This window comes from Prenolepis imparis, unplaced genomic scaffold, assembly GCF_030444845.1.
Source record: "Prenolepis imparis isolate NDT839.2.m4 unplaced genomic scaffold, iyPreImpa1.0 SCAF_3, whole genome shotgun sequence".
NCBI classification, from domain to species: domain Eukaryota; kingdom Metazoa; phylum Arthropoda; class Insecta; order Hymenoptera; family Formicidae; genus Prenolepis; species Prenolepis imparis.
Window position 1 is genome coordinate 19,833,569 of NW_028141161.1, and position 16,477 is coordinate 19,850,045.

Sequence of the window (16,477 nt, forward strand, 5' to 3'; positions counted from 1 at the left end):
TGTGTGATATTACCTTTATACTTTCTCTCGTTAAATATCATACTTACGCTAAACTTTTATCGAGTCGATTAACTTTTTATATCGATGCTCGTTATATCGTTGAACGTTATTCTGTCATATTAATGTGTTCTCGAATAGTCCTACAAAATCGGTATAAAGTGGCAAAATTGATTGACCAACTGGTTCATTATTATTTCCGTCGAATTTTCCTAGCGCTATTAATAATCTAGAGCCGCTATTTGGAGGTCAGAGGTAGCAACCCTTTTCCACATACCACATAATGCTCGTTTAATGTTCTTCGTTCCTAAATATCGATCGGCAATATCTAACCAGCACCGCTGACCTTGATGCTTAACTGTGTCCAGCATTGATTACTTTCGTCGTAGAAAATGATAGTGGAACGGATAACCATACACGTGCAGGGATAGACACACGGTTTTGCTCCCTTTAATTCAAGAGGAAGATAGGATTTTAAAGCCCCAAAAATTTAGAGTCTCGACGTTTATAAAATCAGATAGAAAACGCAAAAGTTGAACAATTGTTTCAATCTTAATGTTTATATTCAGAAGATAATCACAAATTATTCTACTTAATTGTAACATAAAATATATTAATCAATTCGCAATTCCGTCGAAGTAACATAGGTTTGCATTAACAATTTATAATTCGCGCGTTAGAATAAGTTGAAACAGAACTCTATTTATAATTTTATACGTCATGTGTGTTAGTCTCACAGAGAATATTTTTTTTCCAAAAATAAAAATTATATAGGGATCTGAAATTATATTCAAATTAATACTTAAGCATACGAAAAATTTTATTTTCTTTAAATAATACGCTTCTTATATATTCAATTCGTCGTCAGAACATTCTGTCATTCTCACTTCTAAACATGTTTTTTATTTATACCGTCAATATAAAATTATAAATAGAAATCTGTGCGAATTAACTAAAGCGAACACTTAAGAAACAATCAATGTTTTATCACTATATAAAATGGATAAATATTGTTTAACATGTATGTATATCACTGAGATAACGCGATATAGTGAATCGAAAGTGCACTCGCACGAGAGGAATTAATCATCGTGTTAAATACGATGCTATAGATACATATTTGATCGATTGCAATCATGAAATTGCGTACACCGCTAAATGTAACTTCCTGGAGTGCTCGTTCATCCTTGACATTTTCGCGTTATTAATCGCGGTCTTTATCAAGGAAGCACAACTTGTTGAACGAAACGCGAGTCCTCACGAACAAGAGAGGTTTTAATTCCACTTAAATCGAATTAATATTGCCGTATATTGCGCATATAACTTCCACGTCTATAAGCTATAAATGCTTCCCGTTACGTCTTTCTTTATAAATAATTCGCTGAGTTTTTCCTTCCAAATTGAGTGCCAAGAAACTACAAGTAAATTCCTCCCTTAAGCACATAATTGCATAATGTATCGCAAAGTTAATAGGTCATCAACTTAATTTTTTCATGCATATTGACGGCAATCCATGAATGATATATTATAACTGCATTTTCCTGTGAAAAAAAATGCAGTTATGTTTTACCTTCAATGCCGGCTATATCAAAAATACTTATCGTTTAAAATGAAAGAAAGTTTCATGCTGGTATATATATTGATTTGAGTATAATTTTGAACTCTCTCTCTCTCTCTCTCTCAGTAATTATACTCTCCGGAAGAAAATTATACGGTACAAAATAGGTCTCTCGAAAAGTCACAATATCGTGTTGCAATACCTTGTACCGTCATATATCATATTGATATCAATCATCTCTGAATTTTCAAATATTAGATACATTTTAACAGATGTTTTATCCCGAGATACGTATATAATATTCATATGTTATCGAATATATATCGTCATAAATATGCGGACCCCTTACTTTAATATTATCTGCGATGTGACAGCAACAGTTTGTCGCATTATGCATTAATATCGATATTGTTAATGCAGATCCTACGGTCGAATGTCGCGGCACGCGAAAATATAGCTTGCGTACCCTTGCGTGATAGGGCCTCGTAGATGCCTTTACATGTGTCAGGTGAACAGGTGCGCTTCAGTTAGTCGGCCGACTGTGTCGCGATAACACATACTGTCGATTAATTTTCGAGCGTGTTCAAGTCGCTAAATGCACATTACGCACGCACATCCGATTATCAATTGTGACGTATATTTAATCATTTATTTAGAACGCGCATATACGTATAGTTCACATTAGTAGCGAAGAAGATATACCATAGATATCTTTTAAACAATATTCTGCTCTTCTAACATTGACAATTTAAGTTAAGCTTGTTAAGCTTCTTTAATTTTTGTCATCAACGATTTATCGGATTATTAATTTATTCGTATAAATCCGAGTCTGCGGGATACGATTCTTGGCTTATGTTAGTGGCAGAATGTTTGTTTGCAAACGCATTTATACGACGAGAAGTGCAACGATGAACATTAATGTGGTCGAAAGGAAAAAGACCGCATAATAGTAATGAAGTTTGATGTGTAGACACCTAATATAAACGCGGCGTTTAAGTTAAATCATCGAACGCGTCTCGTTAATATTGTTTGAGCCGGGGTCGAGCTAGTTGATCTTAATTTTCACGATACGCGTGAAATAATTACATCGTTCAAGAATGACGCAATATAGCAGCGGTAGCAGCAGCAGTAGCAGCAGCAGCAATGATTTCAAAGATCGCGGAAATCGAAGACTGGAGCAGAAACTCATGGTACGTGGTTCACTTAAGATCGATGAAATCGACAAATATTATTTTTAATTAATAGAAAAAACAATCGATCATGAAAACCCATCTTTAATACGATTGATCAATCTATCACTATATTGTTTGTTTCCAAAAATACACCTGCAATATTGTTATAAAATAAAGTCGTAAAATTTTTGTATCCAAATTTCGACTTTTTAATTAAAATAAAATAATTAAAAAGTTAGTATTTTATGTTGGATAGTTTATATATTTATGTGCATATATATCAGGATGTTTTATATATATCAGGAAGTTACTTTATTACATCAAATACGCTCATGTATCATCTTGTATTCCAAAAATTTTTTATGTTCTTTGCAACATCACGTCAAGCTGCTCCTCTATATAGTTACATTCGATAGTTCTATAAGGATGCACGAGCAATATTATCTATCTCTGCGAAAGTGAAGTACATCATTGTAAAAAATTCAGCATTGCGATGTCAGTTTGAGATCTCTACGAAGACGACGCGATTTCTACAGTAATATTCGTGGAATAAAAAACTCCGTAAAAAAACAAATCGATGTAGCCGAGTCTCTCATCGTTAATTATAAATCGATGACGGACAAGAGTAATAAAAGAGAACGAATGGAAAAAAGTTTTTAATCGACGGTTCCTCCGTTCATAGACCCCAAAATAATCGTTATATCGCGTATCCTTAATTATACCCTTGATAATTCATCGTCGTGTTTTGATTACAGGTTGCTGTTCGTATTCGACCCTTGGCCCACAACGAAAATGGTACCAGATCTTTGCACGCAGTTAATAAAGTAAGTTCGCGTGTCAATTTATATATTCACTATTGCTGTTTTTTTTAATTTTCTAATTAAAGTAAAGTTACATACATTTACGCTAATTAAAATTCAAAAAATTCTTCGAGAATATAAACATGATATTGAAATGATTTGCAGATGGTGGTGCTGGAAGATCAGGACACCGATAAGCAGAAACGTACGGCATCGCGACAGTATCTCTACGATATAGTTTTCGGAGAAGATTCTACTCAGGTAAATTATTTTATTAATTTTATAATATATTATTAATATTAATATAATATAATCTATTATATTAATAATATATCATATATATAAAAATATGGTATATTAATAATATAATGTTGTTAATTAATTATTATTAATTAATTATTATACTGACAATGAGTTATTAAAATACATCGTATTATTGTTATATATTATTTCAGGAAGAGGTCTACGAAGGCACAACGAAAAATTTAGCACAAGACGTTCTCAATGGTTACAATGCCACCGTGTTTGCTTATGGTGCGACAGGCTCAGGAAAAACATACACGATGGTAGGAACATCATCGAATCCTGGGATCATGGTACGTGCTCTGAATGACATTTTCTTAGCGGCCAAAAAATTGCCGGAGGACGCGAAATTCACGGTGAGTTTCTCAAAAATCGGAAAAATTTCCTCTAATTTTTTTTTTTATTTTAGTTTGTATTTTTTTTATCAATAATGCATTATATAGATCAAATATACGCGCGCTTTTTTCACAAATAATTTTTAATGGAAGTCTTAATAATCTTAATCATTTCTTGACCATCTTCGTCAGTTTCCGAACAATTAAGAATTTCTTAAATTATAATTATAATTATGATTAAATTATAATTTTTTTAAATTTATAATTATAAAATCTTTAGGTAACGATGTCGTATATGGAAATTTACAACGAGAACATTCGCGATCTTCTGAATCCCAATTCGGGATATCTAGATCTACGCGATGACACGCGGGGTCGTAACATTCAGGTCTCAGGATTGACAGAAATCTCCACCAATTCGACTGAAGAAGTATGACAGCTGTTTTTACAATACACGATGCGCGTTTAAGGATTGACTAAATGAATAATTTTTATTTAATATTCGCAGGTTATGCAGCTGTTACACAGAGGTAACAAAGCAAGGACGATAGAACCGACAGCCGCGAATAAAACCTCGTCGCGAAGTCATGCACTCCTCAGTGTTATAGTCAGACAGTCCTCTCGCTCGATTCAAGATAATGATAAATGTTTGCATACCAAAATAAAGCAAGGAAAATTATTTATGATCGATCTCGCCGGATCCGAGCGAGCGAAGCAAACCAAGGTAAATCGATCTTGATTTTCATCATTTATTTACGGTTATATATATGTAATAAGCTTTCTCATATATCATGCTAAATAAATAAATAAATTATTATGCAGCATGTTCGAAATAACATTTTTATTTTGTCATTAAATAAAATAAAGATAGACTAAGGGAAAATGCTAAAGAATACAGTTTCTCTCGGTTCTCAGGATTTATCCTGATAAATTTCATTCGGTTTGATGTTACAGAACAAAGGCAAAAGATTGCAGGAAGGCGCGCATATTAATAGATCTCTCCTAGCTCTGGGAAACTGCATCAATGCATTGTCCGGTGGTGCTCGATACGTGAATTATCGCGATTCCAAGCTCACACGATTGCTGAAGGAAGCCCTAAGCGGCAATTGTCGGACCGTCATGATCGTCCATGTGTCACCGGCGAGCGCGCATCGCGACGAAAGCAAGAACACCCTGATGTACGCGGATCGCGCCAACAGGATCTCCAACAAGGTCGAGCAGAACGTGCTGGACGTCAGTTATCTGCACGTCACGCAGTATCGCGACATAATCACCGACTTGAAGAGCGAGATCTCGCGTCTGCGAAACAAGATGGAAAGCGACAGACCGAAGAGAACGGAATCGGAGGAGAAAATGCCGAACGGCAATGATTTCAGATCATTGAGAGAGAAAATCATGTTCGCTTTTAAAGAACAGATGCGTTTGAGGTGCGTACGATGATAATACTACATAGAAATTAAAAAATTAACACTTCAGAAATTAATCATAAATCTTTGACTATCGTTTATGCTCTGCGATTTGTATTGGTAGATATAAAGATTGTTTAATTTCATAGGAGGAAGTTAATAGAATTGGACAGTCATCTTCTGGGTCTGAATATCGCCGCCGAACAGCAACATTCCATAATCTCGCATTGGGAATCGAAGAATAACAAGGTTTACGGAAAAACGCGGGATTCCGATATAGATCGTCCTGGCACGGACTACCAAGTGGATGAAATAGACGACATGGGTGAGCGAATCTTGAATTGTTAATATAATATATGATATTAATTATATTATTAGACAAAGATTTAAGATTGTGCAAATTAAAAAGTTTAATACCATTGTTCAGAGTTTAAAAAAAAACTAATTTTTAACTTTTGTCATATTTATATAAATGCAGTTCCTTTGCAAATACATATATTATTATGTAAAAAATATTTAATTTTAAATGCCAAATATTTTTTTTAGTCAATTCATTGAATTCATATCCTGTTTCATATAAAACAAATATCGACTCGCAATAAATTGCTCACAGTAAAGACAATATCTCAATGATCGCTTAGATCTCTTAAAGGACGATCTAGAAGATGATGCAGCCGTGCAGCAAGCGTGGACGGAATTGACGGAGATAACGAGAGAGCGGGAGAGATACATCGAGATGCGCATCGTCGCGGAGAAAGAACTCGAGATATGTCGAAAACGCAGCGCTGCACTGGAAGACGTAAGAGAACCTTTGTAACTCTTATTATTTTAATCATAATATCAAATAAAATTAAAATTTTAAAAATAGAGAAAAGAAAAACAAAAGATCTCCTATATAAAAGTTTATGACACGAGATCTTATTGCATTAGAACTACGATAGCGAATCGATCGAAAATGATATCTCGAATCGTCAAGTTCAAAATCCTCAATCTAAAAAAAATGCCGCACGTTTCTTCAGGAATTACCATCGCGCATCAACTCGGACGAGGAGCGCGAGTTGTTGGCGCTGATGCTGCGAGTCCACGAGCTCGAGGCGGACAAAATGATGCTGCAGAGCGAGAGGCTGGTTAAACAGCACGAGCTGAGACGTCGAGAGTTGCTGCTGCTCCGTTACGATCGACAGCGACAGATCTCTGACGAAATCATCACCAGGCAACGGCGGATCATGAAGGGTCGGTCAGAAAATAGTCGAACTTTCGTATCCCTGTTCACATCCTTATTCGTAACAGCTTCTAATATGTATTTTTATTTTTAACTCGACACAAGAATTACTTATTCCTAATATTCTTCTTTAATTGTATCTGATAAATTACACGTTAATTTCCTCCTAAAAAATTAAATTCTTTCATTTAATTAACGATTAATTTATCTAATTGTAAATGACAGATGGCCAACTGGCGCTCCCGACTGACCTGCAGAATCTTTATGCTCTGTACCAGCAAGAGATTCAGGCTGCGACGTACGTCGACAGCAGCCTTGGCGACCTCGCCGTTTCTCCGACCGTGTCTTCGTTGAGTCGCGGATTGCCGCCTATATCCAGCAGGTTCAGCTACAATAATCTTAGCAGTGATCTGAGATTAGCTAGTAGGTGAGTAAAGTCGCTTTTTCTGATCGCTAAATTGGCAAAAACTATTCTCAAAAATTGGATTCTCGTCTCGCTCGAGAAACATTATGTATATTAAATGCGTAATTTAAACAAAAATATTGTCGGAAAAAGTTCCACGGATTCCGACTGGGATTCGCCGCTACCACCGATTCACGAACCGCAGGAGGAAGCGGAACACGTGATGGGACCAGCGGTGCAACCGTTAATTTCACCAGCAGCTCTATTTCCGCCGATATCGGCGGCGAATTCGCAAAACTAGTAAGAAACTTTCACCTCATTTACATGACAATACGGGTGTGTTGTATTTAAATTCGTATTTATCTTATATATTCTTTCTCGTCTATCTATCTTGTTTTATATACTCGATCCTGTTGATTCAGTTCCTTATTTCTTCTCAAAACAGCGACAAGAAACTTCGTCGAATAGCGAGCGACGACAGCATAAACTCGATGCGATTCGCGCACAACGATAATAATCGTTACAACGCTTCCGGAACGAAAACCGATGATCGCGAACCAGGTAGTTGAGGTAAGAATTAATTGTTCTATCTGCAATTTTAATATTTATTGCATGCATCTAATTAATCATATTTGTATTTTTTTTTAATATTTAAAATATATTTATCTAAAAATGTTATTATTGCACTTTTAGTTAAATAATTATGAAAATTAACACTAACAATAAACGTACATTCGCTATTTTTCGCATTTTGCATTTTATACAGTGATATCGAGAAGCGCTTTAATGATTAATAATTTGTGATATGAAATTGATGATAGATGGATAGACATCACTTTAAAAGCATATTGTTGAATATTGTATAAAGTATAAAACGTGTCTTTCCTCTTAATTATTTCAGATCGACATTGAAACGGTCTCGACGTCTCTCGCGAGCAGTATTGTGCGACTTAGCGCATTCAGCGATTTCGGAAGTTTCGCATTTCTGCTGCTCAATCATTTTCTTGTCGTTCCCTCGATCCTTGGGGAGGATGGTTTTGCCGAGCGGTGGACGATCCATAGTCAGGCTTAGTATCATCTCTTCTGATCGCGGTTTCGAAACGTATCGAGAGGAACTCTTGGCGCGATGTCTCTCGCGAGAAGCGCTCGCACCTTCCGGATGATCGTGCGAAGGACGAACTGAAACCCGCCGCTTACAATACCGTTGATTAGCCCGTTTTCGCGTTCGATTTGGCGAACTCTCGAACGTTTTGCTCAGAGTTAACAGCTGAAAAAAGTGTGACATACGTTATACAGGAGATTTCAGTCAATTTGATCGCGCTCCCGAAAATACCTCGATTACTAATGAGAATATACAAAAAATATTACAGGATATTTTGACATGTAAAGATGTTTGCTTCTTTGAATCAAGTAATTTATTCTCGAAACATTTTTTTATATTGCCATAATATATAATATATTATATTATATATATAATATTTATATTATATAATATATAATATAATCGATATTAATATACGAATAATATACGATTAAACGAAACAGGCCGAAAATAAGAAACATATTGTTGAAAATAATTGTATCTGTTAAATGATTGAATGAGTTACAGATATATGAAAATAATTTACCGCCAAGCTAGAATCGGACACGTCTAAATCTTCTCGTTTCCGTAATTCGGAAGCCTTCCGCTGCAAGACGCCGATAAACTTGCCTTCATTATTGAAATCGGTCCTCGATTTTAATATCTGGATATCTTCGTTGTTGAACGAGATCGGTAGCGAGATCGGCTCTTGAACAGCGGATGCTGCCTGCGTCTCCCATTCATCCAGCCGCGCGTTCCACTGCTTCTTCCATTCATCCCAGTATAATTTGGTCTTGCCGAATACTAGGGATTCGGCGAAGAGCGGGCATCGTCCCCACGGCTACGCTATCGGAGGAAATTGGAATTGATCGGATTGATTTTCCACGCGAACGAATGATAGAAAATACAGATAAAAATTATGATAAATATCCTAACGCTATCCTAGGATATTCACGCGTATCTGTATGAAATAATGAAAATATTATGCAATATCTTCAGTCTTCGCATTAAATTATTAGAATATGAATGGATATTGAAGAGAGACTTGAAAATCCCGATAGTTGAAGAATATAAAAGATTGTAAGTAAACTTAACAATAAGAACTATCTTTTTTTATATAATTGCGAAAATACATCGAATGTCTATAATGCATGATAGCAAAAATGTATAATTATTTGAATAGCGTGTGCATAAAAATTTATATAGGTAATATTAAATTGATATTTAAAAAATTATTTTCTTCAATATGATTTTTAAACAAAGTGTGAATAATTTTTTTTTTTTTTTTTTTTTTTTTTTTTTTATTATTAATTTAATATTTTTAAGAAAACGCATTTCGCGCGACATTCTCCAATAAAATTGACGTGATACGATAGGATAATTATCTTGCTAATTTTGACTATAAGTAGCAACGTGTAGATTTATTAACATCACTGTCTCGAGGCCAAGTTATGCATATCTCTTTTACCGATTTCGATCGCGCAACTGCAACTACTTCCGACGATTGCGCGACGTCGTAATCGCGGAAGGTTTTCATCTTCACCAAGAGCTCCTTTATAACGCTATCCATGAACTTGGACATCGCTTCCCGACACTGGACAGTCATGTGCGTGGGATAAGTTCGCGACAAGTACTCGAATAAGGATGTCACAAGATTCTAAACAAAAGATTCGACAAATCATCGTCGATCGATTTATCTCTAGCATTGAAATTCTCGAGAGAATTAATTTTATTTATCGTTCCTCGACGAAAATTAATGAAGTTCTACGTACACGCATATCCTGCTCCATTAATCGCATGTCCTTATGTACCATAGCTATGTAACCGACTAATCGATCCAACTGTTTCGGCTTCTTGTTAAAATCCAGTAAAAGATATCCCATAGTTTCCATGATTATTGCAAATTTGGCCGTAACGCGTGTATCGAAGCTCAAGTGCAATTTTGACTCCTGGGTGAAAAATTTCACGTATTGCGGATGTGTTTCGCAAAAGCTGAAAGCCCATCGAAAAAGCAGAGATATCGGCGTTCTTAAATAATTTTTTGAATCACTTTTAGACGTCAATCAAAAAATATATATACATATTTATAAAATTCCCTTTTTTTTATTAATAATATTATACACACCTCCTGAGGCAAGCGTTACCATGAAATTGCGGATTAATTTCGATGCCTGACCATACTTTCTTAACCAGAGCATATTCTTCCGCGCTGAATTTATAATAATCCAAAGTACCCGGTTTCTCATAGACACTCTGCTTTGTGCCCATTTATCTGATAAAACGAAAGATACACTATTTTTTGACAAGAATGCGTTGATATTATACATGTAATAAAATATAAATAAAAATTGAATATACAGCAATGTATGCATGTGTGTGTGTCATGTGAAGTATGTCTAAGATCAGGCTTTTTGACATTTTATGCCTGATTCACATATAATATATATCATAAATAAATAGAGAATTTTTTCTATTCTTAATAGAAAAATGAACAATTTTTTAAAATTTAATTTAATAGTAAATATATACAAATTCAATATAAAATGTTGCAAGAAAAACAATTATCAAGAACTGAATATATGGCAATAAATTATTTATAATAGAATAGATGCTGCACCAGGTGCACCAATCTTCACTTGCCAATCTAACAATTTAAACAAATGTGTTGTTTTCTCGGCCCAGTGATATTTTGATCTAATGGAATCAATTCTCCAGTGAATGATTAGTTTACCAGATGCATCGCTGGAATGTCCTGTCTTAAATGGTTGAGTTGTAACGCATAGATGCGCCATATATTTCAAGATTTTAGCAACTACATCTGTATTTGAATTCTGTAAATCATCTTGATACGTGTGTGTAAAAATACAAAGCTCTGACAAGGGATGCAACGCTACAAATGACCTTAAGTATCTTACAAAGTAGATAACGTCCTGTACACTGAGGCCAAAGTCAAGAAGATGATTTATATTGTCGAAAATAAAAACAACAGACTCGTTGAATTTCGCTGCTTCATCATACTTCTTTCTAACACATGTAAAAAGTCTATGCGCAATATCTATATTCTCTGTAGAAGCAAAATCTGGGATTATCATTTCCTCTTGATTCACAGAATCCTTACACATATCAGCGATATTGGTGGCTACAATTTTCATCGGTTCGGCGACAGTCACCTGGCCTTTTTCTTTCAGAGCCAGAAGATTATAACCGAGTCTCATGCCAATGTTGCGATAGTGGCTAAAGGTATTATGGCATAAAACCAGACAGACAGCCTTCATCTGCTTTAGCGCGTGCGACAGGATAGCGTTCACCAAGAAGTTTGCGTTGGTACCGTGTTGCTCTTCAATCAAGATTATTTTACTGTCCATGTTTACTCTATCGATTCCAAGAGTATTGCACACCATTTCCATCGTACTAGCCATGGTGAACTGAAAGGTAAAGATGCATTATCATTATTAATATTATTATTATTTATATTTCACGAGAAAGGATTATATTTATATAATAATTCTAACCTGATAAATCGCCGGATCGTACGCAGTCTTGCGCTCTATTTATGTATTTATAACCTTTAAACCTATTATTCCACTGTAGAATGAACTCGACTCTAGCGCACAAGACCAGTCATCAATTCATCAACTCTCTGGCTTTCTTTCTTTCTTCGTCAAAGTTGGATTCGATCCAACTTTTATTGGCTATCGCGTCGCCTTCTCACCACGCGTCGACGCGTCCTGTGTGCAGAAGCCCTATCAGCTGTTGTCGGGGTCGGAACACGTCAGCCGTCCAGCATTACTGATGAGGATTATGTGAGAAACCAGTTCGATTTCGCTTGCCGATCATCGAGCCATCGTATACGACTGGAACGAAACAGTGGAACTCTGCAAATTTCAAAGATCAATTGTAAATATTACGCTTAATTTCAAAAACAGTATATCTATACCTTAGAAAATTAATTCTAACAGATATATCTACTAATTAATGACGAGCAGTTTTAACACAATGTAAATTTAATATAAGCTTGAATTTGCATCAAAACTAATACCTCTAGTTATAATATTAATAACAATTGTTATGTCTAATAAGTCAATTGCGTGAAACCCGATGAACGATTTCAAAAAATTTTATGTTTTTATTTATTTATTTTATTTATTTATTTTTTTTTTATTTTTTATTTACTTATGCGCGCGTTTCGTTTTTGCAAAAATTTCGCAAATAACAAGAGAGCTAAATAAGTAACTCGCTTACATTCCTAAAGTTGTCCTCCAGCTAAATACGCGCGTATGTTTTATGTTTACTTCGGCGAATCGCTATTATTGCACGGTCGCTACACATCGTGTTGATTTTAATTTTAGAACCGCTAAAATCGTTTTAGCTGGACTCACATCCAATATGGAGGAACCTAAATATTCATGGATTTTATACAGCAATTTTTGCAAAAAGAAAGAAATATTTAATATTTGTTGTATGATTTATATTAAATTTATATTGTAGAGAAAATTCATATATTCTTTCATCTATTCTTCAAATATATATGTATATATATTTATTTTTAGAAACTGTATGGAATTTATACATATATTATGTATATATGTTTTTTCAGGCTTCTCTACTATAAATTATTTTAATGGTGCATACACAATGAAGACTGCCATTCCTACATAATAATAAATGAACTATAATTTATTGATGCTTCGTTTTACTGATATATTTAGAAAAAAAGGTAAGTTGAATTAATTATATATTTTTTAAATGAAAATCTATATCTTAATCAGATTTTCTGTTGCAGTGCCACGGATATACTCCTAGTTGTTGCTTAATTTATAAAATTAAAAAGACAACTAAACAATAATGGCTAACAAAAGTAAGAAATTATCACGTTGGTACTTTGGTGGTGTTTCTTCTGCAGCTGCTGCATGTGTGACTCATCCTTTAGATTTACTGAAGGTTTTATTTATATCTTTCTTTCTTCTCAGTTTATTTTTGAGTATATTTTTTTCATTGTCTGTAAGAATTATTAGAGTACAAGACATTATTATATTTATGTTAATCAATATTTTAATTTCAACATTTTGCATAACTATAAATAATTATTTTTTGTTTCTCTCACTTTCTCGCATCTTTCTCTCAAATTATTAATAAATATCGATTCTTATTAAATGTAAACATATATAAAGAAATTTTTTAATTAAAAATGACTACATAAATTTTACTTTTTTCTAGGTCCATTTACAAACTCAGCAAGAAGGGAAGATATCAATAATACACTCGACTGTTGAAATAACTAGAAAACAAGGAATATTAGCTTTATACAATGGACTCAGTGCTTCGTTACTTCGTCAACTTACTTATTCTACGATAAGATTTGGTGCTTACGACGTCAGTACGTGAAGAAACTTATATACATTATCTGTATACACGTAAATGCCATTTCTTTTTTAATTTATCATACACATGTATTGTTAAATGTAACAGGTCGGCAAACAAACGTTTGAAACACCTGACCATCCATTAGCTTTTTATCAAAAACTCTTATTGGCTGGAGCTTCCGGTGCTATAGGCGGTGTTTTTGGAATGCCTAGCGATGTAATTACTGTACGCATGCAGAATGATATCAAATTACCACCAGAACTAAGAAGAAAGTAAGAACTCTTATGTTATTATATTTGCTTATTATACTTTGTTCGCGCCACTCTTATTAATTACATATATCTCTTTATCACACAGCTATAAGCATGTTTTTGATGGATTGTTTCGTGTAATTCAACAAGAGGGTGTTCGACAATTGTTCAGTGGATGTTCGACCGGGACCATGAGATCAGTATTAATGACTATCGGTCAATTGAGTTTTTACGATCAGATTAAAATGATGCTGTTACAGACTGGTTATTTTCAAGATAATCCTTCAACGCATGTTTTATCCAGTGTATTGGCTGTAAGTGTTTTATTAAATATCAAAAGAAAGAATTCAAGTTTCTCTAACATTTAACTGATATCTTTTATGCTAATATACAGGGTACTATTGCAACAACGCTAACACAACCTATAGATGTTCTAAAGACGCGAACACAGAATGCTAAGCCTGGAGAATTTAAAGTAAGTGTATATTTTTTCAAATAACAAATAAATTTTACGAAATATTTATATTCTTACATTTATTTTCTATATAGAACCTAATGGAACTTTTCTCGTATACTGCCAAACGTGGACCACGAGGTTTCTTTAAAGTAAGTAATTAATTATAATTAAAGTATTTCTCCTTCTCTTTCACCATTTTAAAAATAATTGTAAACATAAAATTTGTTCAATGAAAATTCTTTTTTATTCTAGGGTTATGTGCCTAGATTTATTCGATTAGCACCACAAACTATTCTCACATTTGTATTCCTTGAACAGCTCAGATATAATTTTGGGTTCTATCCACCTTCTGTGAAACCATTGTCGTAAATCTAATTGATTTTGACAAGTAGAATACAATGAGATATTGAAATGAATTCTTTATATAATATTGTATGTGTGCAAACTGACAGAAATGTCTCAAATCTTCTTACAAATCTGACAATGAATAAATAGTTATTTATACAAAAAATATCTTCAGCAAATTAATTTGTTTAATTATTCATATATAATTTAATCCTCTTAATTAATTTTAACCCTTATATAAATTTAATTTTATCAGCTTTTACATGTTTTGTTATATATATAGTATAAAGAATGAAAGATATAATTCACTAATGAAAGTTTCTTTGCTTATGAGTTTCTGTTATTCTTAATCTTCCGCTATGAGAGCCAAGATGTTTCATAAATATATAAAAATTTATGTAAAATTTATGTATTATTACACACTAAAATATACCATCACACAATTTCCATCACATTAGCTATGATGAATTAAGGCTCCTGGGTGCTCACCGCGACCATATTGGATTGTGACATCAGAGGCGAGAAAGCACACGCTGAAAATTCTTAGATACCATTTTTTAATGAAAAGATATTTCGATTAAACAGCACTTCAGATGGCTTTAGCACACTCTTAAAAACCCCCGAAAACTATCCTTTTCCCTTTATAATCAATCAACATCTGTAAAATGATCGAGATATCAGACTTTGACATGCGGAATGACTGCGCATCTGCAAAGACCAGACGGACTGGGCTTTATAATATTACATTTTACAGCTGTTGATTGATTATAAAGGGGAAAGGATAGTTTTCGGGGTTTTTTAAGAGTGTGCTAAAGCCATCTGAAGTGCTGTTTCATCGAAATATTTTTTTATTTTGAAATGGCATCTAAGAAATTTTAGCGTGTTTTCTCGCCTCTGACGTCACGATTTCGACATGGTCGGAAAGGAGCCAGGAGCCTTAAAAAATAAAAATGTTTATCATTATTATTATTATATATATTGAATGTAGTATTATTATTATATATATTTCTCGAGAAATTATTATATTTATATAATACTCAACTCGATTAATTATCGGATTATACGCCGTACTTTGCAGTATGTTTTTATAACCTATAAGAGGTCTATTTTTTTATAGAATGAACAAACAAATTCTAGCATTCAAAATCAGTGTTGCGAGACAAGTCAGCATTCTTTTTGCGAAAACAAATACATAAATATATATTGTATATTTTGGTATAGATTGATTGACTTACAACATACCGAATGATGCTGAAAGTCATTCGTATACGCTCCTTCATGACGTAGTAGTACGTAGTACTAGTAGTTCAAACAAAACATAGCACAGCCGTAATCAGCTGTCAGATGTCAAACGTCAGACTGTCTATATTAACATTTGTACTACTGCGCACGAGCGAAATTTGTTCAAAATGATATTGTTAATTGCATTATAGATAAGCATAATAGACTGAAAAAACACGAAGCTCGAAAAGTTTAATATAAATACATAAAAAGACAAAAATTTGATTTTAAATGCACAAAGTAATAAAATTATATTAATATATATATCCTCTGCTGTTATATGTTTTTTGTCAAAAGATTTTTATTATTTCGAAGCTATATATATACCGAGCATTCAATTATTTTATTTGCACAGTCTAATTATTGAGTCGCACACAGAGATAATTATTTTATAAAAAAAATAATTGTTTATGACTCAATTATATATATATTAGATTCGAGTTATGTATAAATAATCTATAAATACTCTCTCTCTCTCTCTCTCTAAAGATAATATAATATG

The 16,477-nt window shown here is 33.6% G+C and overlaps 4 protein-coding genes across 7 annotated transcripts; 2 read left to right on the forward strand and 2 right to left on the reverse strand.

The window, feature by feature from the left end:
• The first annotated feature begins 866 nt into the window (after positions 1–866).
• LOC145934092 (kinesin-like protein KIF19) lies at positions 867–8,237 on the forward strand. Its single transcript, XM_083034347.1, has 14 exons — positions 867–2,745; positions 3,483–3,551; positions 3,693–3,788; positions 3,983–4,186; positions 4,446–4,595; positions 4,674–4,889; positions 5,120–5,592; positions 5,721–5,896; positions 6,213–6,370; positions 6,591–6,804; positions 7,019–7,220; positions 7,350–7,496; positions 7,642–7,766; positions 8,098–8,237. Exons 1-13 carry the CDS (start codon positions 2,653–2,655, stop codon positions 7,763–7,765), a joined length of 2,322 nt encoding a protein of 773 aa, XP_082890473.1. The 5' UTR covers positions 867–2,652; the 3' UTR covers position 7,766; positions 8,098–8,237.
• Positions 7,804–11,536, reverse strand: LOC145934094 (uncharacterized). 3 transcript variants are annotated; one of them, XM_083034352.1, is made up of 6 exons: positions 11,396–11,536; positions 10,403–10,549; positions 10,050–10,305; positions 9,746–9,934; positions 8,825–9,118; positions 7,804–8,463 (listed from the first exon to the last, which is right to left on the reverse strand). In XM_083034352.1, exons 2-6 carry the CDS (start codon positions 10,543–10,545, stop codon positions 8,089–8,091), a joined length of 1,257 nt encoding a protein of 418 aa, XP_082890478.1. In that variant the 5' UTR covers positions 10,546–10,549; positions 11,396–11,536; the 3' UTR covers positions 7,804–8,088. The 3 variants fall into 3 exon arrangements, with proteins under 3 accessions (XP_082890478.1, XP_082890479.1, XP_082890480.1); XM_083034353.1 differs by lacking the exon at positions 11,396–11,536 and adding an exon at positions 11,193–11,333; XM_083034354.1 differs by lacking the exon at positions 11,396–11,536 and having other exon boundaries at positions 7,808–8,463; positions 10,050–10,269; positions 10,403–10,546.
• Positions 10,870–16,042, reverse strand: Elp6 (Elongator complex protein 6). 2 transcript variants are annotated; one of them, XM_083034356.1, is made up of 3 exons: positions 15,937–16,042; positions 11,790–12,152; positions 10,870–11,702 (listed from the first exon to the last, which is right to left on the reverse strand). In XM_083034356.1, exon 3 carries the CDS (start codon positions 11,694–11,696, stop codon positions 10,872–10,874), a length of 825 nt encoding a protein of 274 aa, XP_082890482.1. In that variant the 5' UTR covers positions 11,697–11,702; positions 11,790–12,152; positions 15,937–16,042; the 3' UTR covers positions 10,870–10,871. The 2 variants fall into 2 exon arrangements, with proteins under 2 accessions (XP_082890482.1, XP_082890483.1); XM_083034357.1 differs by having other exon boundaries at positions 15,930–16,034.
• Positions 12,035–14,828, forward strand: LOC145934095 (mitochondrial dicarboxylate carrier-like). Its single transcript, XM_083034355.1, has 9 exons — positions 12,035–12,174; positions 12,875–12,994; positions 13,061–13,218; positions 13,495–13,650; positions 13,747–13,913; positions 13,999–14,206; positions 14,287–14,367; positions 14,442–14,498; positions 14,602–14,828. The coding sequence occupies exons 3-9, from the start codon at positions 13,123–13,125 to the stop codon at positions 14,716–14,718; spliced, it is 882 nt and encodes a 293-aa protein (XP_082890481.1). The 5' UTR covers positions 12,035–12,174; positions 12,875–12,994; positions 13,061–13,122; the 3' UTR covers positions 14,719–14,828.
• Positions 16,043–16,477: the final 435 nt, after the last annotated feature.

Excerpts from the sequence above, each read along its gene's own strand:
- LOC145934092 (XM_083034347.1), top strand. The coding sequence starts at position 2,653 with ATGACGCAATATAGCAGCGGTAGCAGCAGCAGTAGCAGCAGCAGCAAT. Across the intron at positions 4,187-4,445 it reads CGGAGGACGCGAAATTCACG|GTAACGATGTCGTATATGGA; the intron begins GTGAGTTTCTCA and ends TAAAATCTTTAG. Across the intron at positions 7,221-7,349 it reads GATCTGAGATTAGCTAGTAG|TTCCACGGATTCCGACTGGG; the intron begins GTGAGTAAAGTC and ends TGTCGGAAAAAG.
- LOC145934094 (XM_083034352.1), bottom strand. The coding sequence starts at position 10,545 with ATGGGCACAAAGCAGAGTGTCTATGAGAAACCGGGTACTTTGGATTAT. Across the intron at positions 9,119-9,745 it reads CAGTTGCGCGATCGAAATCG|CCGTGGGGACGATGCCCGCT; the intron begins GTAAAAGAGATA and ends CCGATAGCGTAG. Across the intron at positions 8,464-8,824 it reads TGTCCGATTCTAGCTTGGCG|CTGTTAACTCTGAGCAAAAC; the intron begins GTAAATTATTTT and ends CACTTTTTTCAG.
- Elp6 (XM_083034356.1), bottom strand. The coding sequence starts at position 11,696 with ATGGCTAGTACGATGGAAATGGTGTGCAATACTCTTGGAATCGATAGA.
- LOC145934095 (XM_083034355.1), top strand. The coding sequence starts at position 13,123 with ATGGCTAACAAAAGTAAGAAATTATCACGTTGGTACTTTGGTGGTGTT. Across the intron at positions 14,368-14,441 it reads CTAAGCCTGGAGAATTTAAA|AACCTAATGGAACTTTTCTC; the intron begins GTAAGTGTATAT and ends TTTTCTATATAG. Across the intron at positions 14,499-14,601 it reads GACCACGAGGTTTCTTTAAA|GGTTATGTGCCTAGATTTAT; the intron begins GTAAGTAATTAA and ends TTTTTATTCTAG.